The sequence below is a fragment of the Diceros bicornis genome, chromosome 11, assembly GCF_020826845.1.
Source record: "Diceros bicornis minor isolate mBicDic1 chromosome 11, mDicBic1.mat.cur, whole genome shotgun sequence".
In the NCBI taxonomy this organism is placed as follows: domain Eukaryota; kingdom Metazoa; phylum Chordata; class Mammalia; order Perissodactyla; family Rhinocerotidae; genus Diceros; species Diceros bicornis.
Window position 1 is genome coordinate 66178407 of NC_080750.1, and position 26127 is coordinate 66204533.

Here is a 26127-nt window from a genome sequence, read left to right on the forward strand (position 1 = left end):
ATGGATGCTGTATCTTGTCAAATGCTTTCTCTGCAATCTATTGAGATGATCATGTGATTTTTATTCTTCATTTTATTAATATGGTGTATCACGTTGATTGATTTGCAGATGTTGAACCATACCTGCATACGTGGAATAAATCCCACCTGCTCATGGTATATAATCTTTTTAATGTATTGTTGTATGCGATTTGCTAGTATTTTGTTAAGGGTTTTTGCATCAATGTTCATCAGTGATATTGGCCTGTAATTTTCTTTTTTTTTGTGTTGTCCTTGTCTGGTTTTGGTATCAGGGTAATGTCGGCTTCGAGAATGAGTTAGGGAGCTTCCCCCCACTCCCTCAATTTTTTGGAAGAGTTGAGAAGGATAGGTATTAAGTCTTCCTTTGATGTTTGGTAGAATTCACCAGGGAAGCCATCTAGTTCTGGACTTTTATTTTTGGGGAGGTTTTTGATTACTGTTTTGATCTCCTTACTGGTGATTGGTCCATTCCAAATTCTCTATTTCTTCTTGATCTAGTTTTGGAAGGTTTTATGATTCTAGGAATTTATCTGTTTCTTCCAGATTGTCCAATTTGTTGGCATGTAGCTTTTCATAGTATTCTCTTAAGATCTTTTGTATTTCTGTGGTGTCTGTTGTAATTTCTCCTTTTTAATTTCTGAGTTTATTTATTTGAGCATTCTCTCTTTTTTTCTTGGTGAGTCTAGCTAAAGGTTGTCAATTTTGTTTATCTTTCAAAGAACCAGCTCTTGGTTTTGTTAATTTTTTCTGTTGTTTCTTTAGTGTCTATTTCATTTATTTCTGCTCTGATTTTTATTATTCCCTTCTTCTACTGATTTTGGGCTTTGTTTGTTCCTCTTTTTCCAGTCCCTTTAGGTGTATTGTTAGTTATTTGAGATTTTTCTTGTTTGTTGAGATTGCCCTGCATTGCTTATTAACTTCCCTCTTAGAACCGCTTTTGCTGTATCCCATAACTTCTGGCACGTCGTATTTTCATTTTCACTTGTCTCCAGGTATTTTTTGATGTCTCCTTTGATATCTTCATTGACCCGTTGTTGTTCAGTAGCATGTTGTTTAATCTCCACATATGGGTGGCTTTTCTGATTTTCTTCATATAGTTGATTTCTAGTTTCATACCACCGTGGTCAGAAAAGATGCTTGGTATTGTTTTCAGTCTTCTTAAATTTATGGGAGACTTGTTTTGTGGCCTAATATGTGATCAGTCCTGGAGACTGTTCCATGTGAATTTGAAAAGATTGTGTATTCTTTGGTTTTTGGATGGAATGTTCTGTATATATCTACTAGGTCCATCTGTTCTAGTGTGTCATTTAAGGCCAGTGTTTCCTTATTGATCTGTTTGAATGATCTATCCGTTGGTGTAAGTGGAGTGTTAAAGTCCCCTACTATTATTGTGTTACTGTCTATTTCTCTTTTTATGTCTGTTAATAATCGCTTTAATATATTTAGGTGCTTCTACATTGGATGCATAGATATTTACAAGAGTCGTATCCTCTTGTTGGAGTGTTCCCTTGATTATTATGTAATGCCCTTCTTTGTCTCTTGTTTTTGTTTTAAAGTCTATTTTGTCTGATATGAGTATTGCTACCCTAGCTTTCTTTTCATTGCCATTTGCATGGAGTATCTTTTTCCATCCCTTCACTTTCAGTTCGTGAGTGTCTTTAGGTCTGAAGCGTGTCTCTTGCATGCAGCCTGTATGTGGGTCTTGTTTTTTTATCCAATCAGCCAGCCCTATGCCTTTTTTGTGTGTGTGTGAGGAAGATTGGCCCTGAGCTAACATCTGCCAATCCTCCTCTTTTTTTGCTGAGGAATACTGGCTCTGGGTTAACATCCGTGCCCATCTTCCTCTACTTTACCTGGGACACACCGCCACAGCATGGCTTGACAAGCAATGCGTCGGTGCGCGCCTGGATCTGAACCGGCGAACCCCGGGCCGCCGCAGCGGAGCGCACGCACTTAACTGCTTGCGCCACCAGGCCAGCCCCCACCCTATGCCTTTTAATTGGAGCATTTAGTCCATTCACGTTTAAAAGTAGCTGTTGATAAGTATGTACTAACTGCCATTTTTTAACGTTTTTTTCTCTGTTTTAGTAGTCCTTCTCTGTTCCTTTCTTCTTCTCTTGCTCGCTTTCCTTGTGGTTTGATGGCTTTCTTTAGTATTATGTTTGGGTTCCTTTCTCTTAGTTTTTTGTGTATTCATTATAGGTTTCTGGTTTGTGATTACCACGGGGGTCCATATACACTAACCTACGTATATAGGAATCTATATTAAGTTGATGGTCTCTTTAGTTTGATCTCTGTCTGAAAGCTCTACTCTTTAAACTCCCCTCCTCTCACATTTTACGTTTTTGATATCATATCTAACCTCTTTTTTGTGCATTTGTATCCATTACCCTCTTATTGTGGAAATAGATAATTTTTTCCTATTTTGGTCTTCTCTTTTGCCCTTAAATAAGTCCCTTTAGCATTTCTTGTAGTACTGGTTTCTTGGTGACAAACTCCTTTAATTTTAGCTTGTCTGGGAAAATTTTTGTCTCTCCTTCCATTTTGAATGATAACCTTGCCAGGTAGAGTATTCTTGGCTGTAGGTTTTTTCCTTTTAGCACTTTAAATATATCATGCCACTCTCTTCTAGCCTGTAAGGTTTCTGCTGAGAAGTCAGCTTATAGCCTTATGGGGTTTCCTTTGTCTGTAACTTGTCTTTCTCTTGCAGCGTTTAGGATTCTCTCTTTATCTTTCATTCTGGACATTTTAATTATGATATGTCTTGGTGTGGGCCTCTTTGGGTTTATCTTGTTTGGTGCTCTCTGTGCTTCCTGTACCTGGATGTCTGTTTCCTTCCTTAGGTTAGGGAAGTTTTCATCTATTATTTCTTCAAATAGATTCTCTGCTCCTTTGTCTCACCCTTCTCCTTCTGGGACACCTATAACACGGATGTTACTGCGCTTGATGTTGTCCCAGAGGTCCCTTCGACTGTCCTCACTCTTTTGAATTCTTTTTTCTTTTACCTATTCAGCTTGGATGATTTCTTCTAGTCTTTTGTCCAGCTTGTAGATCCATTCTTCTGTGTCCTCTACTCTGCTTTTGAGTCCCTCTAGTGAATTTTTCATTTCCAGTATTGTATTCTTCATTTCTGATTGGTTCTTTTTTATATCTTCCATTTCTTTGTTGACATTCTTACTGAGTTCATCCATTCTTCTCCCAAGATGAGTGAGCATCCTTAACACTCTTTGTTTGAACTCTCTGTCAGGTAGGTTGCTCATTTCTGTTTCACTTAGTTCCTTTTCTGGGGTTTTGTCCTGTTCTCTTACTTGAAACGTATTCCTTTGCCTCCTCATTTTGCCTCTTTCCTTGTGTTTGTGTTTATGTATTAGGTAGGTTTGCTACGTTTCCTGCTCTTGGAGAGATGACCTTATATAAATGATGCCTTATGAGGCCTTGCAGTGCGCTTCCCTCAGTTGTGAATGTTCCAGGAGTGACCCCTATGTGGGCTACATGTGTCCTGTTTTGGTGTGGTTGCTCTCCCTGTAGGTGCCCAGGGAGGCTGAGCTATGCCTCTGGCCAGCTGTTGTAATGCTCAGCTGCTTGTAGTTGTTGTGGGCCCTTCAGTCTCTTTATCAGGTGTGGGGAGCCCCAGCACAGTTGGCTACAAGTTCTAGTAGCACGTTTGTGTTGCAGTATTTCTTTTAAGTGAGTAAGCTCCCAGCGTGGCAAGTTGTGAGGCTCAGGGGCTTACAATTGCTATAATCCTCCAGCCTTTAGGTCTCTTGTCAGCTCTCTGAGGATTGCAACTGGGTGGGGCTGGCCTCAGGCATGGGAGCACCCAGTTGTTTCAGGCTTTGGAAGATGGGGCAAACCCCCTATGTGGGTCTTTGAGAAGCACACGTCTTCTGCAGCTGACTAGCCCTGCCGCCCACAGGTCCACACACACAGTCAGCACAGTCTTGCCCCGTGTGCGCACCCCGACCTCCTGAAGTGGTCCCCGTCTCTCCAAGGCGGGAGCCCCACACACTCCACCACCACCCACACTCTCCACCCACTCCTACCCCACAGAGGTGGAGCCACTCGCCAGGCTGCAGAGAATCCAGGCAGCTCACTTAGCAGGCCCACAAGTTGTTGTTGGGTGGGGCCGGTCCCTAGTGTGGGCTGTCTGCCCTGGCTGAGCTGGATTAAATCAGTGCTCTAGTGGGTGGGGCAGGCCCTGGGCTAGGAGGCCCCAGGGAGAGCTCCAATGGCGTCTGCCAGTGTCTGTGTCAGCACACCCACACCAGGCCACAACAATGGCCGCCGCCAATATCCCAGTCCCTGGAGAGGTCTCACCTCTCACTGAGATGCACTCAGAGCCTATCAGGTGAGTCCCTTTTCACCAAAGCACTGTGCACCTGTCTTGCTGGTCATTTTAGGTTGCTTTCTGAAACGGGTGAATTTGTGCCTGGGCCCTTTAAGAGCCGAGTTTTTTTTTTTTTTTCCCCAAAGCCCCACTAGATAGTTGTATGTCATAGTTGCACATCCTTCTAGTTGCTGTATGTGGGACAGGGCCTCAGCATGGCTGGAGAAGCGGTGCGTCGGTGCGTGCCCGGGATCCAAACCCGGCCCGCCAGTAGCGGAGCGCACACACTTAACCGCTAAGCCACAGGGCCGGCCCAAAACTAGACAGCTTCTGTAATTGCCATGAAAGAATCCTTATTTCTTTTTTTTGTGTGTGAGGAAGATCGGCCCTGAGCTAACATCTGCCAGTCCTCTTTTTGCTGAAGAAGACTGGGTTAACATCCATGCCCATCTTCCTCCATTTTATATGGGATGCTGCCACAGCATGGCTTGACAAGTGGTGCATCGGTGCACGCCTGGGATCTGAACCGGCGAACTCTGGGCCACCACAGCCGAGCACGCGCACTTAACCACTTGCGCCACTGGGCCGGCCCTAAGAGCCGGTTTTAATTTCTTTGTGAACCAGCTTTTCTGGAGGTACTCTGCAATGTTTTAGTAACAAGCAAAGTCAAATATTATGCTACTTGTCTCTATTGTGCTGGGTCCAAAAAATGCCTACAACGGGAGCACTCCCCTGCTCAGGCCCCCACTCCTCCAGGGAGGGCTCTGTATCTTTGGGCTGCTCCCAGGTGGCCGTGGTGCGCTGCTGCTTGTGAAGGTGTTGTTTTTTCTTTCCAGAAGGGAATTTCTGCCTCTTCCACCTCAATTAGGATTGTCATTTGTTGCAGGAGTTCCTCTTATCCCATTTTCAGTTCTCTCTCAGGGGTAATTTTTCCACGAGTAATTGTATATTGGCTGTGTCCATGGGAGGAGGTGAGTTCAGAGTCTGCCTATGCCGCCATCTTGACTCGTCTCCTATTAAGTCTTCTTTGAATGTTTGGTAGAATTCTCTATAGAGAAGCCATGTGGTCCTGGACTTTTATTTTTTGGGAGGTTTTTGATTACTGATTCAATCTCTTTACTTGTGATTGGTCTATTCTGATTCTCTATTTCTTCTTGATTCAGTTTTGGGAGGTTGTATGAGTCTAAGAATTTATCCATTTCTTCTAGATTGTCCAGTTTGTTGGCATATAGTTTTTCATAGTATTCTCTTCTAATCCTTTGTATTTCTGTGGTCTCTGTTGTAATTTCTCCTCTTTCATTTGTAATTTTATTTATTTGAGCCATCTCTCTTTTTTTCTTAGTGAGTCTGGCTAAGGGTTTGTCAATTTTGTTTATCTTCTCAAAGAAACAGCTCTTAGTTTCATTGATCCTTTCTACTGTTTTTTTGTGTGTGTCAATTTCATTTATTTATGCTCTAATTTTTATTATTTCCCTCCTCCTGCTGACTTGGGGCTCTGTTTGTTGTTCTTTTCTAATTCTGTTAGGTATAGTTTAAGATTACTTATTTGAGATTTTTCTTGTTTTTTAAGGTGGGCTTGTATTGCCATGAATTTCCCTCTCAGGACCACTTTTGCTGCATCCCATATGAGTTGGTATCGTGTATTTTCATTTTCATTTGTCTCCAGATATTTTTTGATTTCTCCTTTAATTTCTTCAGTGATCCATTGGTTGTTCAATAGCATGTTTTTTAGTCTCCACATCTTTGTCACTTTCCTCACTTTTTCCTTGTAGTTTATTTGTAGTTTCATAGCATTATGGTCGGAAGAGATGCTTGATATGATTTCAGTCGTCTTAAATTTGTTGAGGCTTGCCTTGTTTCCCAACACATGGTCTATCCTTGAGAATGTTCCATGTGCGCTTAAGAAGAATGTGTATTCTGCTGTCTTTGGATGAGGCGTTCTCTATGTATCTATTAAGTCCCTTTGGTCTAGTTTTTCATTTAAATCCGCTATTTCCTTGTTGACTTTCTGTCTGGATGATCTATCCATTGATGTAAGTGGGGTGTTAAGGTCCCCTACTGTTATTGTGTGGTTGTTAATATCTCCTTTTAGGTTTGTTAATAGTTGCTTTATGTACTTTGGTGCTCCTGTGTTGGGTGCATATATATTTACAAGTGTTATGTCTTCTTTGCAGAGTGTCCCTTTTATCATTATATATTGCCCCTCTTTGTCTCTCATTACCAGTTTTATCTTGAAGTCTACTTTGTCTAAGTGTGGCAACACCTGCTTTCTTTTATTTGCCATTAGCTTGGAGTATCATCTTCCATCCCTTCATTCTGAGCCTGTGTTTGTCTTTACACCTGAGATGTGTTTCCTGAAGGTAGCATATTGTTGGGTCTTGTTTTTTAATCCATCCTGCCAATCTGTGTCTTTTGATTAGAGAATTCAGTCCATTTACATTTAGAGTGATTATTGATATATGAGGGCTTAATGCTGCCATTTTATCCCTCATTTTCTGGTTCTTCTGCATTTCCTTTATTTCTCGTCCCATGTATTTCAGACTACCTATTCAGTTTGGTAGTTCTCTATGATGGTTTTCTTAGTTTTCTCTTCATTTATCATTTGTGTCTCTGTTCTGATTATTTGTTTAGTGGTTACCATGAGGTTTGTATAAAAAATCTTATAGATGAGATAGTCCATTTTCTGATGGCCTCTTATTTCCTTAGACTAAGCCAATCCCATCCCTTTCCTCTTCCTCTTCTAAGTTATTATTGTCACAACTTATTCCAGTTTGTGTTATGAGTTTGCGGTTAAAATGATGAGACTGTATTTATTTTTGGTGTTTTCCTTCCCTTTATCTATAATGTTATAATTAAGTGTTTGCTAACTTGTTCTGATAGAGAGCTGCAATTTTCTGATTTTTTTCTACTTGTTTATTTCCTTGCTGAAGTCTTTGCAACCCCTTTCTTTTTTTTTCAGGTATGAGGGCCTTCTAGAGCATTTCTTGTAGGGGGGATCTTGTGGTGATGAACTCCCTTAGCTTTTGTTTATCTGGGGAAGTTTTTATTTCTCCATCATATCTGAAGGATATTTTCACTGGATAGAGTATTCTCGGCTGAAAGTTTTTGTCTTTCATGATTTTGAATATATGATTCCACTCTCTCCTAGCCTGTAAGGTTTCTGTTGAGAAATCCACTGAAAGCCTGATAAGGGTTCCTTTGTAAGTTATTTTCTTCTACCTTGCAGCCTTTAATATTTTTTCTTTGTCATTGACTTTTGCCAGCTTTACTACTGTATGCCTTGGAGAAGGTCTTTTTACATTGATATAGTTAGGAGTTCTGTTGGCTTCTTTGACTTGTATTTCCAGCTCCTTCCCCAGGTTTGGGAAGTTCTCAACTATTTTTTTCTTTGAACAAGCTTTCTGCTCCATTCTCCTTCTCTTCTCCCTATGGAATACCTATAATCCTTATGTTGCATTTCCTAATTGAGTCAGATATTCCTTGGAGAATTTCTTTTTAGCCTTAGTTCTCTCTCCTCCTCCATCTGAGGCATTTCTATATTTCTGTCCTCCAGACTGCTGATTTCTCCTCCATAATATCAGCTCTGTTCTTCAGGGAGTCCAGATTTTTCTTTATCTCATCCATTGTGTTTTTCATCTCCAACATTTCTGATTGTTTTTCTTTATAGTTTCAATCTCTTTTGTGAAGAAGTTCCTGATTTCATTAAACTGTCTATCTGTATTTTTTTGAAACTCATTGAATTTTTTTATGATAGCTATTTTGAATTCTCTGTCATTTAGATTAAAAGATTTCTGTGCCTTCAGGATTGATTTCTGAATGCTTGTCATTTTCCTTCTGGTCTGGAGATTTAATATGTTTTTTCATACTGTTTGACAGCATGGATTTGTGCCTCTGCATAGTGATAGTATCTGGTCGCAGCTTCCACCTGCCGCCACTGGGTGGGGCTCAAGAGCTGTGTATTCTGAGCCATGGCAATCTCTGGCTTTCGGGCCCACAGCTGCTGCTTTTCTATCATCTGCCCGGGCACTCTGACCAACAGGTTGAGCTGGAGTGCCAGGCGGGGTAAGGGGCCCTTGCTTTCTCCTGCGCGATCCTGGGGATGTTCTCGCTCTGCCCTCACTATCTGCTCTCCTGGGGTGCTGGCTTGATGAAGACACCCGCACAATAGCTCAGTCACTTCTGTGTGGGGCTTTGCCATGGGCTGTGAGGGAACTTGGAGAGTGAAGGTGTTCCTGCTGAGGGCCACCCCTCCCCCCACTTCTCTCAGAACCCAGAGTCACTGCCATTGGGGAGGGAGAGGAGATCTCCTTTCCTCCTTCCAGTTCCCCTGGGGTGTTCAGCACCTCCACTTTCAGACGTATGGCTACGTGGGTCTCTCAGATGTCTTTTGTGTTGTATGAATGTCCTCTGTTGGCATATGAATGTCCTTTTTGTTGTTTCTTAGGGGGAAGAGTCTAAGGGGAGAGCTCACTCCACCATGATGCTGACATCATTCCTCCTCTAACCACTTTTTAATCAACATGTCTTTCTGCTCATGCAGCTTATTGATCTTATCTGTTTATTTGTTATAGATACCACTTACTCGTACAAGCTTCAACTGATATCTCTCTGTGGATGTTTCCCACCGTGTTGTCTGCACTGTGACAATTCTTCCCTCTGGTCCCTAATTTTCAGTTTCTTCGGTTCGTATTTACTTGGATGTCCCGCCATTACTTCAAAAGCAGCATGTCCCAAACCAAGCACATCTGTGCAACACTTTCCCATTTCTCTCAGTTGTAGCATTATTTTCTTCAGATCACCCAGGGTGGAAACCTGGATGTCATCGTTGATTCCGCTCAGATTTATCCCTTCTCACTACCAGCACAGCTGTTAACATAGTGGATTCATGCCCTCGGGTTGGGATATGGTAGTAGACTGGAGCATGATGGCAAGAGTGTGAGTTAGGAGGCAGACTTGGCTTCTTCACTTATTAGCTGTAAGACCATAGACAGCTTCCTTAACTTCCCGGACTCTGCCTCCTGTGGGTACAGTGGGCATAATACTGTCCCCTGCCTTACAAGGTGGTTGTGGGGATTAGCAGTAGTTTATGAAGCACATAACACAGGTCCTAGCAAATAAAGAATACTTGCTACATGGTAATTACTGTTATTAACTGATCTCCTTCCCTTGATTTTCCTTCTCTCTTTCTTCTGTCTGCTACAGAGTGCTCTTTAAAACACTGGTATTATATGCTCTCATTTCCCTTTGTCTCTTTGTGTATTTTTAATAGAACTTTTCTTGTAGCTATTGCTGAATAGGTCTTATTTTCCCTGCTGGTAAGCTCTTTGGGGAGGTAGACTGTCTTATTCATCATTTTCTGTTTTCTTCACATCCCATCCTCCATCCAGACTTAGCACAGGGTCTTATACATTGTGGATATTTAATACATACTTGTCAAATCTCATATATCTCATCTCCATCTTATATTGTGGCTTCTTGCTGATCACATCATGTTAACTCATGCAATTAGGACAACATAATTAGGCCCCATACATCCAACCTGATTTCCCACTCCTTTGCTTTCAGAAGACTGCACTTGAGTCAGTTTGATTGAGTTGGTTTGAAATGTCATTATAAATGCCATCTCTTTGCCTTTGCTCATACCATTCTCTGGATCTGACCCCCTCACTCATCCTCCCCACTTGTTAGGCTGGGTTTGGGTTCCACCTCGTCTGAGAAGAGTGCTCCAACCCTGCCAGCACTGATGTGTTTCCTCTTTTGAATTCCTGTAGCACCTACAGTCTGGGCAGTAGATGCATCATCTGCTCTTGGCTATAGATGAATTTCCTCATCTGAATAATGCACCTACCTCACAGTTGTGGAGGTGACATGAAATGAGTATGAGCAAGCACTTTGTAAATTATAAAGTACTGTGCACGTCTTATTTATTGTTCATAGATATTTATCCCTTTTATGTTGCAATTTCCAAGAGGAGGGCAAGCATTATATTTTCTTTGAGAGACCCTCAGCAGTGCTAGATAGGCAGATGAAATACTTGCCAGCTGGATAACCTTATTTTGAATGTGTTTTTTTCTCTAGGAGCTATTCATCACTAATGAAAGTTGAGAATATGTCTTCAAATCAGGTATGTTCAAGTTATTTGCTCTAATGTTGTGCCTTGAAATAATTCACTAAGAGTTTTTAATAATTGAGTTACTGGCCAATGTTGATTCACATTACAGGTGGCTTGCCATGATTTGGCTACTCTGTGCGCTCAGGTAGATGCTATTAGACATTGCCTCTCCTTCCCTGTGGACTTCCTCATGTGTATGTTTTCAAGTAGGTCACTTCGTGGAGAGAGATTGTCGTACCTTGTCTGTTGTTGAAGTGCAGGTCTCTTAGTACTTACAGGACTTCCCCATTCCTCACTTTCCTTTTTTCTAGTTGCAGGCGTGCAAAAGTGCCTTTATTTATTAATGTTCTACATTAATGTGACTGTAGATTCTATATTGTAATTGAGTGAGAATAAAATTATCACCTTCAATTAAAAAGTAATTGACTAAGTGACAACATTGGTTGTTTTCGTGTTCCTCAGTGGTGATTCATCTTATAGTACTGAAAGGGTCTTCTTAGCATCAGCACCTAATTATTTTATTGAAACTATGTCAGGGACTTGCTGTCTGTGAGTACTGTCTTTCGCAAAATTTATTTTTAATTGTCTGGAGATAGTACAATTTAACTAATATTAAACTGTTAAACAGTCTTTGCAGAAAATTGAAACTAGGTGGACATATTTGCTGTATTACATGTTTTATAGTATGGTTTACAAATATATGCTTGAGTTCTGTGTTGTCCAGTGCACTAGGCACTCAGTGTATGTGGCTATTTAAGTTTAAATTAACTAACATTTAAAAATTCAGTTCTTCAGTCCTACTAGCCACATGTGGCTAGTGGCTACGATATTAGTGCAGAAATAGAGCACTTCCATCATCACAGAAAATACTGTTAAACAGCATTGCTTTAGATGCTTGGAAATAATTAAAGAGTTTAAGGTCCCTTAAGGTCATCTAGTTAAACCCCGTATTTAGTGCATGAATTGGAATTGTTAGTAGGATTTCACATCTCGTTCATATCTATATTTACTTCTAAAAATGAATAAGAACAATATCCTTATTCCTGTCTCTCTGAAGAACTAAATTCATGAGGCTTCTTTATGAGTCAGAGATGTATCTTTATAATTTATTCCTGGAAAACTCCAGAACAGCATTATGTAATTAAATAGAGCCTTGAATTTGAAGTTGAGAGACTTAAACTATCAGGTACTAATTGAATAAGTCTAATAAAGTTATTTAACTTCTCTGAGTGAGTATGCATTAGCAGTAAAAGGGAGACATATTACTTCATGGGGCTGTTCTAAAATTTAAACAAGATCATATATGTAAAAGTTCTTCCTCGACTTAGTCACTCTATGAATATAAATGGTCATTATTATTTCTTATCCATATAATCCTTAGTTGCTATTTTCCCACAAAGGATCAGTATTAAAAGAGGAGATGTATTTAATACCTTCTGGAAATTATTCTTAGATTTCTTGAAACTCTTAAAACAGTTGAACAGTTAAACAGAAGGGTTTAACGTACCCCAAATCTAACGTCTTTGTTGTTGCTTATTGAAGTTTTCTGTTATTTAGAGGCTACTTACCGGCAGAAATCTGGCACCTATATTATGTTATGACCTTAGGCATTTTCATTCCCATCACTGTGGATTTTTAAAGTTTGGATGTTCTGGAATTAAGAAATAAGTGCATACTTACACACATATAATGAATATACAAACACCAGCTGATTAGTGACAGATGTTAGAAGTTCCAGGGTTAAGAAATCAGATTTGTAGACCAAAGGATTACTAACCCTCTGCTTTTCCTCTCCATCTATTGCTTGCTACCCCTATTCCTGAGCTCCAGGTTTGAATCAGGTTCAGGTTTCCAAGGAAGTTTTGCGCTGGGTGTTTTTCTTCTCTCTTGCAGTGGAAGGACTCTTAACAGCTTTTCCCTGTACTTCAAAGGAATAGGCTTTAATTCTTATAACCATCTTCTCTTAAGGGGATACAGACCTTTTATGATCCAACTAGACAGCGTGATCAGTTGATTTTCAGTTAAAGGCTGGTGTTTATATAAGATAGGACTTGATTTTTAATTTAGCTTATGCAGGTTCATCAGGAAAAATATTAATCTTCCACTCTGAAGTTGGTTTAATTTTGAGTTTTTGCCCCCCTATTTGGAATAATTCTCTTCAATCTATAATTTCTAATCTTACTAAATTTGGTATCAGGAATTATAAACAATTACTTTTAACATTTTATTTGCTTATCACTTTTTAAGTGGGTGACAAGAAACCTATTTTGCTATGTTGAAAAACATGTTGACTCTTAAAGGGTATGTAAAATATAAAAATTGTCCAAATAAAATCTTGAATCTCAGATATATATTTAAAAGTTCCTGTAATCCCAAAATACAGATCCCCAGACACACAGAATTCTTTGCAGATCTACCTCACAGCTTTTATAGGGAGTAATGCACTTTCATTGTCATCAGCCCAAATTATCTTAGTGAGTGTTTCATCCTCAGTGTCTGGAACCTAAAGCTGACCTTCAAGGATATATGGTGACTCCTTCAACATCTCTAATGCTAGTATTTCAGTTTAGGACTCTAAGGCAGTGACAGTTCTGGTGCTCGCATAGAATACAAACATTGGTTTGCTCTTTGTACAATTATCTAAGGCAATTTTACTGTGGCCTCAGTTCATTGTGCTAACTGAAGAGAAGCACAGAGAAAACTACTGAATGAAAGGAGATAAAACCAAACTTCGCAGAAACCATTGTTTTCTACCTTATCTCATATTTCCCTACCCATAAAGAGCTATTAAGAAGGAGAAAAGCATATATACCTCTCAGCCCAAGTCCTCTCCCATTCTCTAACCACTTGGGTATCAAGCAATGGGAAAGAGATAGAAGCTGAAACAAGTAACATGTTCAAGTTGTGACATTTTCAAGCAAATGTACCAGAACTTACGCTATTAGTGAATGTTGGTAGTCAGAGCAGTTTTCTTAGGGTGTGCAGTAGCTCAAAAAGGAGCCTGGGACTCTACTTTGGTACTTGGTCTTCAGGACTTGTTTATAAGCCACACCATAAAATCAGTCCCTTTATACTGTATACCATTATGTAAGGTTTTTTAATCAAAAATTTGGCAAGCCAGCTAACTCGGTAACTAGCCTATGGCTTCCTAAGGACTTTTCCTAGTTAGAAAAAAAAAATCAGAGCCATCTTGTGATGTCACAACTATGTAACAACCTTGAGGCTCAAAATAATAGAATTTAGGCCAAAAATATTTTTGTATATTGGTAGCATTGTTGGCATAAGGATACTGAGGCAGTATATTTGTTTGGTTTTATATTATGATATATTTGTTGAAGGAGCAAGCACATTTTCTTGTAGTTACACTTGTTACATTCTATACTAGGTCAATTGGGCCTTATTTCATAATTTGGAAAGCACTGGTCACTCATAGCTGTGTAATCCAGGCCATGTCATGACACCTTGGAGATTATGACTACTAATCCAGCTATTCTAAACAACTTACAGTTTAAGATAGAGAAGTGATGAGTGAATTTAATTATTTTACTTTTTACTTTCTGAACTCTACAAGCATAAGGAGGCTTGTTACTTAAGACTAATTGTAAATTTTTAAAATTGAGTTAATTGTTTTGAAGGGTTTTATGGTTTCACTTTTTTGTTTCCCACAGGACGGCAATGATTCAGATGAATTCATGTGAATGGAGAAAAGGACCTTTTAAGGATATGAATTTAGGGACAGTAGCAGATGTTTTGGTTTCATCTATGTTCTGAGTTATAAAAAACAACCAACCAAAATTCTACATTCAGTTCTACACAATTACCAACTTTGGAGTTTTAAAGAAAATTGTTCTTCTGTTTGCTGACAGAAAAGGATCAGTTATATATAATATAGTTGGACTTGAAGACAGCATATGACTTTAGGAAAGTGAAAATATTTTTGCCTGAACATGTCTTTGTACCTCATGAAAGTTGGCTGCCCTTGTTCTTGGGATAGACTTTAGAACAAGCCACCTCTGAAAAGTATTTCTGTTGCTGTGGTCTGTCCCTGAAAATAGATGCCTTGAAAAGCTTTTCATATTCTTAAAATAGCCTCACTTCTGTTAAGAAGACTGTATTGGTGAGCAATATATGTGAATGTTCCCCACACTCCCGATTTCCTGATTAGAAAAAAATATATATGGGTTTTGAAGATATAGTGATATTTTCAGAAGATTGCTGGCTTCAGTATTCACGTTCCATTGTGTCATCTGAGTCTGTTAGTGGAGTTGCCCTCAACTCACAGCTTTTCCTAGCGTCTACATTCATCCTTTCTCTGAGTGAGGGCCTCCACCTAGGTACCATCAAGCTTGAAGAAATAGTTGGTGTTAATCAGGGTTGGGCCTTGTGGCAGTTTTTAACTGAGCACCAAGTAACCCAGGCCACATAAATTACAACTGCCAGGCTCTGGAGTCCTTTCTCAGCACTGAGGGGACAAATAGGAAAGGATGCTCTGTGAATCATTTTGAAGATGTAGCTTACCCAATTTTTGTCTTGGAATACAGCAGAAAGCAAAAGTCCGTGTTGTAAGTATGACTTTAGAGAGAAAGAAGCATTTTACTAGCCAGCCAAGTAATTTGTTTGTTTACTTTGAAATAATATTTATTTTGAATTGTGAACCCAGAGTTCGGATTTATCAATTGTAGACTCAGAAACTTAATATGTAACAGTACTGCTCATTCAAACCACCTGCTCTCCAGTGTGATTCTGAATAGAAGATATATTTTTATTGCAGTGTGTAAGGCAATCCCTGTAGAAAGAGACAAAACAAAACAATGAAAGGGAAAGAGAACAAAGCCTGCAGGGCAGGAGGCATACAGATTCACATTTTAACCACACCCAGAGCCGTACATGCAGCATTCTTATTCTTAAATCTATTCTAACCCAGCAAAAATTATCTCCTCAAAGATTCTATCTATAATAGCACTTTGGGACTGTGGATAAAACCAAGACTTCAGTGTTTCTATTTATCCCAAGTTGGTGCATGGGGTTGAACTGGAAAATTCCCTGAGGCAGAACTTGGCCAAGTTTTGAGACAGAGTATGAGAGACGACTCCAGAAATTAGTAATTTTGTGTGTGTGTATGTCTAATGATATTCAGCCTGGAGTTTTGTGATTTAAAAATAGAATAATAATCATTTTTTATTTGGAAGAACATCGATATATGAATTCTTAGAATTTGCTCGTTATCCGCTTCCCCAAGTTCGTTTTGAGGGTGATCTGGCTGTAGAAAACCTTGTGTATCATAGGCTCAATCTGGCAGGTTCTACAGGGTTATCATCTTCCTCGCTCACAGATAAATGCGTCTCTCCCCGAGATGCCCACTGGGTAAAAGTGAACGACCTTTTCCAGACACACCCTTGGTTGAGTCTAAGTCAATAGCTGTGTATCTTCAGTAAGGTGACCCTCCTGGCTGGTTACCATAGGCACTTAACACTCTGCTGCAAACATCTAAAATTTGCCTCTGGCATCACCTGCGTCACCTCTCTGCTCTCTGCTGCTTCTGAAGGACTCCTCTGTACCCCACATTACAGCATATGTGTGGATAGAGCTTTTGAAGAATACATCTGGTTTTGCTGTAGTGTGAGAGATCCTGGGGTCCAAATTTTAAACCTTTCATAACTCAGCTTAGGCTGGTTTAAAATGTCAAGACCCCTCTTCTGAATTCTCTGAGCTGAATTCCTAGCTCTTGAATCTTTTCAGCTGCTCTGTGCTGATTTCCACCTTACCTCTGCCTGTGTGTTGGGTAATATCTTCCCCCAGCTCCCGTGGTCCCAGAGAAAGCAAGGACCTTTTCTTTTGAGGACATTGGTTCAGTGCCAACAGGTCAAACTCATTGTCGTGAGTCATGAAGTCATCTCATTTCTTGCTGTTGGCATGTTTCCCAAACTTCCTGTAGGAGAATTCCAAATTGTTGATATTTTTATGAGCTGTGCCCTTGATCAAATTCATGCGTCCTGAGGATTTCTCTTTCCAACTCTGCCTCCAGTTTTCCCCACTCTGTTTGATCTGCATGCAGGTGAGGTTCACATTATCATTTAATTTGCTTCACAAACTCTGTTATATTCCTGTAGCTTTAGAATTTGTTTCTTATCCACCTTTGTTAATCTAGGGTCATGATTTCTGGGCAAGGGAGGTTTGTCACAGTGTTTGTGCTGGAACAGATGTTGGGAAGTTTACCAAAGTATGGAAGGTTTTGACATTAGCAGAGTAGGCAGTAGGCTTTAGTTGAATCCCTTCAATATCTTTTGTTTGTTTTGTTGTATTGTTTTTAACTCTTTCTTGAAGCATAGATTTTGGTGAGCCTTTTAACTGTTCAGTGCCAGTGGTGTCCCCCACTCAGGAAGGAAGGTGTGAGCCACACATACAGCAAGATCAAAGAGGGAGAGTTCAGCCCTAGCCTCCAGTTTAAGACCAAAGCTCTTTCTTCTGCCTTTGCACCTGTCTGAGAGGGGAAGCTCTTGTTTTCTGGGCTGGAACCAGTTATGGGGAACACTGAGCAGGATGGAGAAATGGAGCACTTTTCCAGTTTTTCCTGAGCTGTGATTTTGAAGCCTGCTTTTTTCTGTTTGATTTGAAGTACAGCATTGTGAATAACAAATCCCACACTCAAAATGATCATAGTAGAGTGAGTAGGCCACCTTTTGATTTTAAAGTAGATTGTAAAACAATCAAACTATAATCAGAAGTATAAAATTAGAATCTTAAATTCCAAGCTAAATGTCAGTCTCGACCCATCTGCCTCCAGCCAGTGTGTGGCAGCTCAGCAATGAGGACGGCACTGCTGGGCCTGAGCAGGCTCACGTCAGGTTCACTTAGAGCTCCTCTCTGCCAGATGCACGTGGGCCCAGCATGGGGCAGGGGACCTTTATGTGCATTTATTATTTCACAAATGAGATTCATTATGTCCTGGATGAATGATATGTAAAATATAATAAAAACTTATAGTTTGAGTATAACCAAGTGTGTATGTGATTTCACTTTTCTCCTCCAAGACTCAGTCTCACTGGTGGGATGTGCATACTTATGTTAGGCAAGTAAGAAGGAGGAGGTTCTCGGCTACCTGAGATGATGCCCTTCCAACAGTCAGTTTTGCTCCTTAGCAGGAGGAAAAGAGTAAATTAGAGTAAAAGGAAGATTGCCCAAGAATTCCAGGAAGAGAACAGAACCTGGAGCTCAAGGGTCGTGATCTTGGAGCAATTGTATTTGAAGTTTGCAACTTGATTCCCTGCCTCCCACAGTTCCTAGGAGTCTGCCTGAGGTTTTGACTAGAATGAGGCTGCAAATGTGAAGACTTGCTGGAATGGTATCATTGATGAATGTAGTGGCTCTGGGCCAGCGTTCTGTTTATAGATCCACCCCTTCTGTGGTAGTGCTTATTCTAATGTTACTCAGTTTGTTTGTGGGGAGGAATTGGGATAGAGGGAGCCACAGAAACTTTCAAGTGTCTCTCGCAGCTGTAAAAGCATATTTGAGTTCTTAAATGTTTATTAGAGGATATTTGGGTTAAATTTCTTATTAGGGCAATACCTTCATCCTTTTGACTTTAACTGCCTTAGCTAGTAGAATTCAGGGGTGTAAGTTTTTGAGTAAATTAACCTATATGAAGAATATGGGTTGAAACCAGAATTTTCATATAGAAAAATGTAGAGACCCATTTGTATGCTTGGACTCAGAAGTACACTGAAAATACAAATATCTATCTAATGCTATATTTTAACCATGTTTATCATTAGAACATATGTACGTACCTCTGTTTTCTGTCTCACATTAGAATATACGTACCTACGTTTTTCTGTCTTCCTGATTTCGTGGTTGTATTGCTTATCGGAGGAACTCAGAGCTTTCCACCTCGGTGGTTGTGATTATAGTTTTGCACCGTAGTCAGATGAAATAAGAAACAGGTCTCTGCCACTGGCATGTGCCAGTTGGCACTGCCTTGTCATTTTCTGCCTTTGTCAACAGCCAAGGAATGGAGGCCAGGGGAAATGAATGCTCACCCTAGAAATCCCATGCAGCTTTTGCTAGTTCCCAAACCTGGTGAGTGGGTGTCAATATTTAAGGCTGAAAAAAAAAAAGGAATTCTCCAAAGTCAGTATTGGTTTTCATTCCCACATCAACCCCATCTTGTAACTGCTGCAGTAAAATATAAGACTAATGGCCTGACATTTCACATCCTGCCTCGATGAGGCCTTAGCTGCCCGCACTCTTGTGGTATTTTGGTTTCTGCCTCAGCAGTTTGCCTTACAAAGAGGAGGCTAACATTTGCTTGTGATTTCTGGGGTATGCTTATGGGAACAGGATTTTCAGGTGTTAAAGGCTGGTCTGTTGGTCTTGAACCTTTTTAGCTCTTTGGTCAAATCCAAGGTTAACAGGTCAAAATTACAGATTGAAAAAGGTAAAGAGAAAAATATTAGAGGCAATGCCATTTTATCCAGCTCAGCCTTGCCAGAATTATCTTCAGTTGTGAAGCCCTTAGCTTCATTAAATTACATCTCTTCAAAACTCTGAAATCTTTATTTTATGGTTAATGTACTCAGCATCAATGAGGCTTACATAATGTATTTTAAAACTAGAATTGCTTTAAGAGTCTTTGGAAAGGGCTAGAAGATCTGAAATAGAGCTTAAATTTGGTCACACAAAAAGCTTTACTGGTACCTATGGTTAGAAAACATTTCCTTTTTCAACAAGAAGGGAGAAGGCCTTGTTCCTGCCCCCAACCCACAAAGTGAAGCCCCTCCCTGCCTGGTTCTTCTTCTGCCATGGTGGAAAGGCTAATGCTGCCATCTTTGAAACCAGTTGTTGATCAGGGCTTTGTAATATAGTAAAACCTTAGTGAACAGAGCAGTACGTTGATTACCTGGACTTTTTTCTCTCTCACTCTATCCAGACAACTGCTCATGTATCAGGGATTAAAGAGGGTAAAGGAAACACACAAACCTTCCCTCACTTGAGCATGCCAACTCCTCCTTCCAAGTGGCTGTGAACTCCACTGGAGGAGTGGCCTCCCCAGGATCTTCTGGGAATCCAAGTTGGGAAGAATGTTTAAAATGTTTTCATTTATAAAAATAGGTACACGTGGTTCAAAATTCAAAAGATGTAAAAGGGCATAGGGCACAGATTTTTAGGGCCGTGAAACTATTCTGTATGATACATCACTCTGAATACATGTCATTATGCATTTGTCCAAACCCATAGAATGTGCAACACCAAGAGTGAACCCTAATGTAAACTGTGGACTCTGGGTGATTATGGTGTGTCAGTGTACATTCACCAATTGTAACTAATAACACCACTCTGGTGCGGATGTTGATAGTGGGGGAGGCCGTGTGTATGTGTGAGGGTAGGGAGTAAATGGGAAATCTCTGTACCTTCTGCTTGATTTTGCTTGGAACCTAAAACTGCTTTAAAAAATAGTCTACTTAAAAGAAAAAAAGGGTATAGGGCGATATGTGTTCCCAGTTCCCCTTGTGAAATGAGTTGACAGCAGTGACTCCATTTTGTATCCTGGACTCCATCTTGTTAAAAATGAAATTGTGCTGACCTTGCTGACTTGCCAAAAAGAGGTATTTACTGAGAAGGGACTTTCTGAAAGACTGTGCAAAAATATACTTTTTCTGGTAGCAACAAGGTGTCCTTGAGTAAGCCAATGAACTGTAACATAAATTTACCCTCCAATCGTAAATCTTGACAAACAACTGAGGTAATTGTTCTGGGCTCTCCTTGTTGCTAATAAAAACTCCTGACTTTCATTCCTCAGTGGGGCACTTTTCTGGCTGCTGTGGGAACCTGTGTTCCCTGAATTGCATTTCTAAGACCCCAAATAAATGCTCTCCTTTTGTTCCCCTGTTGCCTCTTTTTTCTGTGTTGACACCCTTCTTGGAGGCAACTAGTATTACCAGCTTTTATTAAAGGCAGAAATTCTAGATCTGGACTCAGCTGGGCTTGGGGGTTCTGCTTGCTTCTTGGCCGGGGTGTACCTGGCTCAGCTAAGGAGGGCGAGGTGAGCGGCTTGACTTGGCTATGCCTTTGCCTCCTGGGGCCTTTAATCCAAGAGGAAATGCCCAGCTGCTTCCCAGACGTCACACCTGGTGGCTGAGCCTGTAGGGGAAGGTCAGGAGTTCAGAACTGGAGAGGAACAATGGATTAGGAGTGCCTTGGTGTCCCCACCCACGAAACCACCTCTGCTTAGACACGAGTTACAGTACAGTTTGTCTCTCAGGAAGCACCTATGTTCCAGTGAAAACCTGAGCTCAGTGGAGAATGAACCAAGAAAAGGAGGAAAGCCGCTTACTTTCATCTCAGTTTGTGCTCAATTTGGGAAGGGAGGTGGTGGGAACAGGACTGGCCTCAGGCAACTAGAGATGGCAGCGCCCCACCTCCCCTTTGATTCTCTCTCCCACTGCCAACCTGCTACCTTAGTTACCCAGGGTCCTGGTGCCTCTTCATACCGCGGCGGAAAGGATGGGAGAAAAGATACAGTTTGGTGAGGGTATGCACAGTATAATGAAGGAAAGGGAGCCATGTACCATTTCTAACCCTAGAGTTCCCCCCACGTTAGGAGTATGGATTTTAGAATATAACTGCTGCTTTTCTATGTGACTTACAAGTCACTTGTCCTCTCTTTTTTTTTTTTTTGTGAGGAAGACCAGCCCTGAGCTAACATCCGATGCCAATCCTCCTCTTTTTTGCTGAGGAAGACTGGCCCTGGGCTAACATCCGTGCCCATCTTCCTTTGCTTTATATGGGATGCCGCCACAGCATGGCTTAACAAGCGGTGCATTGGTGCGCGCCTGGAATCCGAACCGGCACACTCTGGGCCGCCGCAGCAGAGCGCGCACACTTAACCGCTTGCCCCACTGAGCTGGCCCCCACTTGTCCCCTCTAAGCCTCCTTTTGCCCACTGGAAAAAGAGACTAGGACTAGAGCAAGGATTATAAATCCAGTGCTATCGGGGTGTTATGAGAGGTTTGGGGGATTCGATCGGAGACCTAAAAGAAACTTTTCACTCCAAACAAATGGACTGAAGGTATATTTTATCATATAGAGGATAGTAAAGGTGATAGTTCGCAAACAGATCCGAGTAGGTCAAATATTAAGAGGGAAAAGCATCAGCTCGACTGGAAAAGGAAAACATCCACATCGACTGAAGGGAGATGACACAAATCAACCAGAAAGAGAAACACCAGGTTGACCAAAAAGATAACATATCAGATTGGTTACTCACAACATCCACGCCCCACTGCCAGGGAGAGTCCCTTCAATTGACACGGCTGGGCAGGAATCCAATCATCAGAGGTCCTGGGCCGGGTGTCCCCTCCACAGGTGAGACTCTCACCAGGCCTTAATCTCCAGCAGTTTTTATAGCATCAGTACTTTCCAGAGTAAACAGTTACAGAGTTTACAGAGCAAGCATTCAGTGTTTCCATGCACAAATGGTTGTCAGTGGCGTACGTGCACTGAGCCTCCTGGCTATCGTCCCAGCCCGGTAGTTGTGTACGTGCATTGTTTTCCCTGGTTATCGTCCCAGCCCGGCACAGATGGCCAGTCTGCCCCAGGCTGCGATGCCCAAAGGACCTTGAAATTTTTACAAATTGCAGCTATCTCCGTGGGAGAAAGGCCAGTTCCCACCACACGGGAAGCAGCTTTATATTTCTTTGTGTGCTAGTGGCTGTAGGTCAATGGAGCGGCCAAACATGGCTGTCCTTGTGTCGAGACAAGGGGTCAGGAAGGTAATGGAAATGGAGGCTGGTGAGGCGAGGTGGGCACTGTATACATGCACCACTTGTGAACTCCTAGCTCTGCTAAAGGGGCAGCTCCCAGAAGAATTGCCGTGGGGAAATAAAGTTTTATAAGAGGAGCCAGTGAATAACTGACTCGTTGAAGGGACTGAACTTGATAGGACAGAAAAAGAGAAATGGTTTTTTTCTTGCAGTGGCTTTCTTCAACACCCTTTCTCTTCCCCACCCTTTCCTGACATCTTGGTTGAATAGGTCCGATTCTGTGATTTTCTGATCATTTCCCAATGGAACAGGAACAGTTTCATTTTAAAATTACAACTTCCTTTTAGATAATAAAAATTCCTGCCTCGTTTAAATCAAAACTTGAATCACAAATACACTTCAAAACTTCAGCCCACCTTCTAGTTCAGGTCTGATTCTTCACTCCGCCCCTTCCAGCTCTCCCCGATGCTCCCCTCTTCCCCTGCAGCTGGCTCCTCTAGAAGTGGGGCATAGGCTAGAAAGGTAGATTTAAGGAGGGATATTGCTTATTCCTCCTCAACAGGGCCCAGGGGTAGGACTCTTTTGTGACTGGCACTATTGTAATCTGGTTGTTGGTACTCAACTACTTACTGCTCTCAGCTTTAAGACTTCATGAATATCCAATAGCAAATTACATTACGAATCTGCTTTTTAAGTCAAATTTCTAAATTTGTATATGTTAACTAAAAACTGCTGGGCCAAACCAAGTCTGTCTGTGGGCTGTCACCGCCCATGGGCTGGCTGTCAGTTTGAGGGCTCTAGGTTAGAATGAGTTCTAAGGTCTCTTCCAGTCCTCACTGTCTGGGAATTCACGATTTTTCTAGATTTAGTAAGAACCACTGGAAGTCATCCAAGCTTTTCCCCGTGTAGGCAGGGTCCCTCCCTGCTAGGAGTTTTGTGTAGCAGAGGCCTCCTGGAAATGTATTGTCCTGAGTGGACACAACCAGTGTCCAGATGAAGGGAAGGGCCAGCAGGTGGCAGGAGAGAATAGCGTGGGTCTCAGCTTCTGTCCAGGTGTGGTTCCAGCTGTCCTTGTGAGTCCATATCGTGTTCTTGCAGTTGGAGGGGAGATTGACACAGGACCTCATGTACCCTTCTGGCACCAAGAATCTTAAAGCACATCTGGAAAAGCTGTGCTTCTGCAGGGGTCTCAGAGCTCTTTGCCATTGAAATCTTAGAAATGTGCGGTAGAAGGTGCCTGAACCTTCTAAACCAACACCGTGTATTGATTTAAAAAGAAAATGGCTGTCAAAACACAATGCTTATATTAAAAAACAAACCTCTTTTGTTTCAGAATCAACTTCTAGCTTTCCTTCGCAGGCATAATGCACATAATTCTTTCATAGGATCATAGCTGAGATCAACAATCTCAACTGATTGTTCTCTCTGGACGTTTTACAATATCCCGAAACAGAACTCCTCCAGCCTCAGCGTGAATGCATCCAGAGACGGGAAGCTCATTACTTTCTAAAGCCATTTGGCTATTAGAAAGTTATTTTATTGAGCCAAAGTCAGCCTCACAGTGATTTCTACCCATCATTTTGTCTTCTGGAGCCACTCGGGGCAAAGTAACAGCCTTGAAAGGTTTGAAGATAGCCATCAATTGCCACCTGTGACTGCTCCTCAACACGCCATTAGCAGGAAAAGCAGGCCTCTGAGGACAGAAGGTGGCTCCTCACATCACGTGGGTCAAGTCCCCCTAACTCCCAGGAAAAGGGCAGCCCCCCGGCTGTGTGTGCCGGACCCTGGCCGTGATGCCAGCAGCTTGCACAGAGCACAGTAGAGACCATTCTTCTTCACATGTCGCCTAGATCAACTGACTCTTTGACCTACACTGTTAACTAAGTAAGTTGACAAGACTTCCCCTAAATCGTTTCCACACATCATGTTGATTAGACCATTGGGATTTTGGGGGATTTTTTGGACCAGAGCATTTTAGATTTATTTCTTTTAATTTTTTTTTTTTTTTTTTTTTTTTTTACTGTAAAATGTAACAAACACCCAAAAGAGTGCATGGAAAGATATATTATTTTCAAAGATAATAATAATATAAATACCTGTGTTCTATTGCCCAAGCTAAGAAATAGAACAGCTCCCCTCTCCAAGCCCCCTTTGTGCTTATTCCTAATCCCATCCCTTCCTTCCCTCCCAACTGTCCTGACTTGATGGTGATCATTCCCTTGCTTTTCTTCATGGCTTCTATCCCCTACATGCATTTCCCAGAACGATACACTGTTTGGTTCTGCCTGTTTTGAACTTTATATAAATGGAATCTTACTGTAATTTTTTTCTATGACTTGCTTCTTTCACTCAATATTATGTGTTTAATGAATTTCCCCTATTAAAGATATCTTGTTAGAGTCTATTGAGTTAATTCTGGCTTTAATGATTTCCTCAAACACAATCCCCTTTACAAACATTATCTACATATTTTTAAACCTTCCTTCTATATTGTCATCCAGAAAATTTGGAGAAACATTGAATGAGGTAGGTCTCAGGGTAGTACCTTCAGCAAACTTCTAGAAGCTGAGATTTTCTTTCGGACTGAGATTAATCAATTATTCAGCACTCTTTGGGCACACTCACCTAGTAAATAAATCCTCCTAATTTTACTTTGATCCAGCCTATATTTTCCTACTTGCTCACATGGTTATCAAAAAACTTGCTTGAAATCTGGATAAAATATATTGATGGCATTGTCCTGATCTACCAGTCCAGCAACCTTGTCAAAATGAGCCTTAGAGAACATGCACTGGCTCCTAGTAATTGCTGTAGCATTTTCTAAATAATATAAAGCAGCCCTTTGGTTTCTCTGATTTTATCTGAGATTGGCGGCAAGCTCACCAAGCCTATAGTTGTGGGAAATTGACTTCCACATCTGAAATATCAGAAGTACACTTTCTGACTATTGCTTTCCACGATTTCTCAAAGTTCACAAGTAACGCCTCAGTGACCTCTCTTTACAAGTTTTCAAAACCCAATTTTTCATCTGGGCCAGGAAGTTTGACTTGGAGAGGACAAGAGGTGGCTAATCCCCTGAGACAAGGAAGGCATTTTCAGTGAAAAGAAGAGAAGAGGACAAAGCTCGTAATGATTGGCTTCCAGAAAGTGGTGGATGAAGTAATTTTAAGAAATTGGCAGTAGGAGTGGGATTAAGAATTTGAGGGTGAGGGGGCGAGGTTGAAATAGTCACTGGAGTAATGAAAAGCATGCTATTACGAGAGGTGAATCAGATTGCCAAAAGGAAATGGTGGAGTAAGGATGATTTTGTAGGTGATCCATTTAGATGGAACGATAACTTTCTCCACCAGCCGACTCACTCCCAGCCAAGGAACAGGAAAGAAGATAGAAGACGGGGTAGTCCAGGACTGAGAGCGTACCAGCTCAGTGGTAAATTTAGATGAGTTTAGGCCATTTGTGAGGGCAGCGTCAAAGGGGCTGAGGGGCTCCAGGCCCCAGGGAAAGGAAATCAGATGGAACAAAAGGAGGTATGGACCGGGAAAAATGGGATAGGGTATGTGACTGGCGGTCTGATGAGAGGTGAGTGGTTATGGTAGGAAAGGGAAGGTACCAAGTATGAGCCTTGGTGAATGGACGCACGGAGTACGGTGACAGTGCTGCCTGGGGAAGTGGTGCTGCATGCTGCTGAAGACAGAGCAGAGAGTGACGTCAGGAGGGCGGGAGCAGGCTCAGGTGGGGCATCCCCACACGGGTGAGCTCCAGTGCTGGTCAGAGCACCAGGCCCACACGTTAGGTGCCAGAGTCACTAGAGTTGAAGGAGAAAGTACCAGAACCGGAGGGTGTGCACTTCAAAGGCAGAGCAGGAGGACAGCGATAGGTTCGTGGTTTGGAGGCTGCAGCAGGGAATCA

At 41.4% G+C, this 26127-nt stretch overlaps 1 protein-coding gene across 2 annotated transcripts in view; it reads left to right on the forward strand.

Annotated features, from left to right (window-relative positions):
* Nucleotides 1-20477, forward strand: part of CCDC25 (coiled-coil domain containing 25) — a 55551-nt gene extending 35074 nt beyond the window's left edge. Inside the window, exons 8-9 of one of the 2 annotated variants that reach the window (XM_058550451.1) lie at nt 10426-10471; nt 14128-20475. In XM_058550451.1, coding sequence (XP_058406434.1) covers nt 10426-10471; nt 14128-14157 — 76 coding nt within the window. In that variant the 3' untranslated portion in view covers nt 14158-20475. Of the gene's footprint in view, nt 1-10425; nt 10472-14127 lie in introns of both variants that reach the window. The other variant, XM_058550452.1, reaches the window with a different exon arrangement.
* The last annotated feature ends 5650 nt before the right edge of the window (nt 20478-26127 follow it).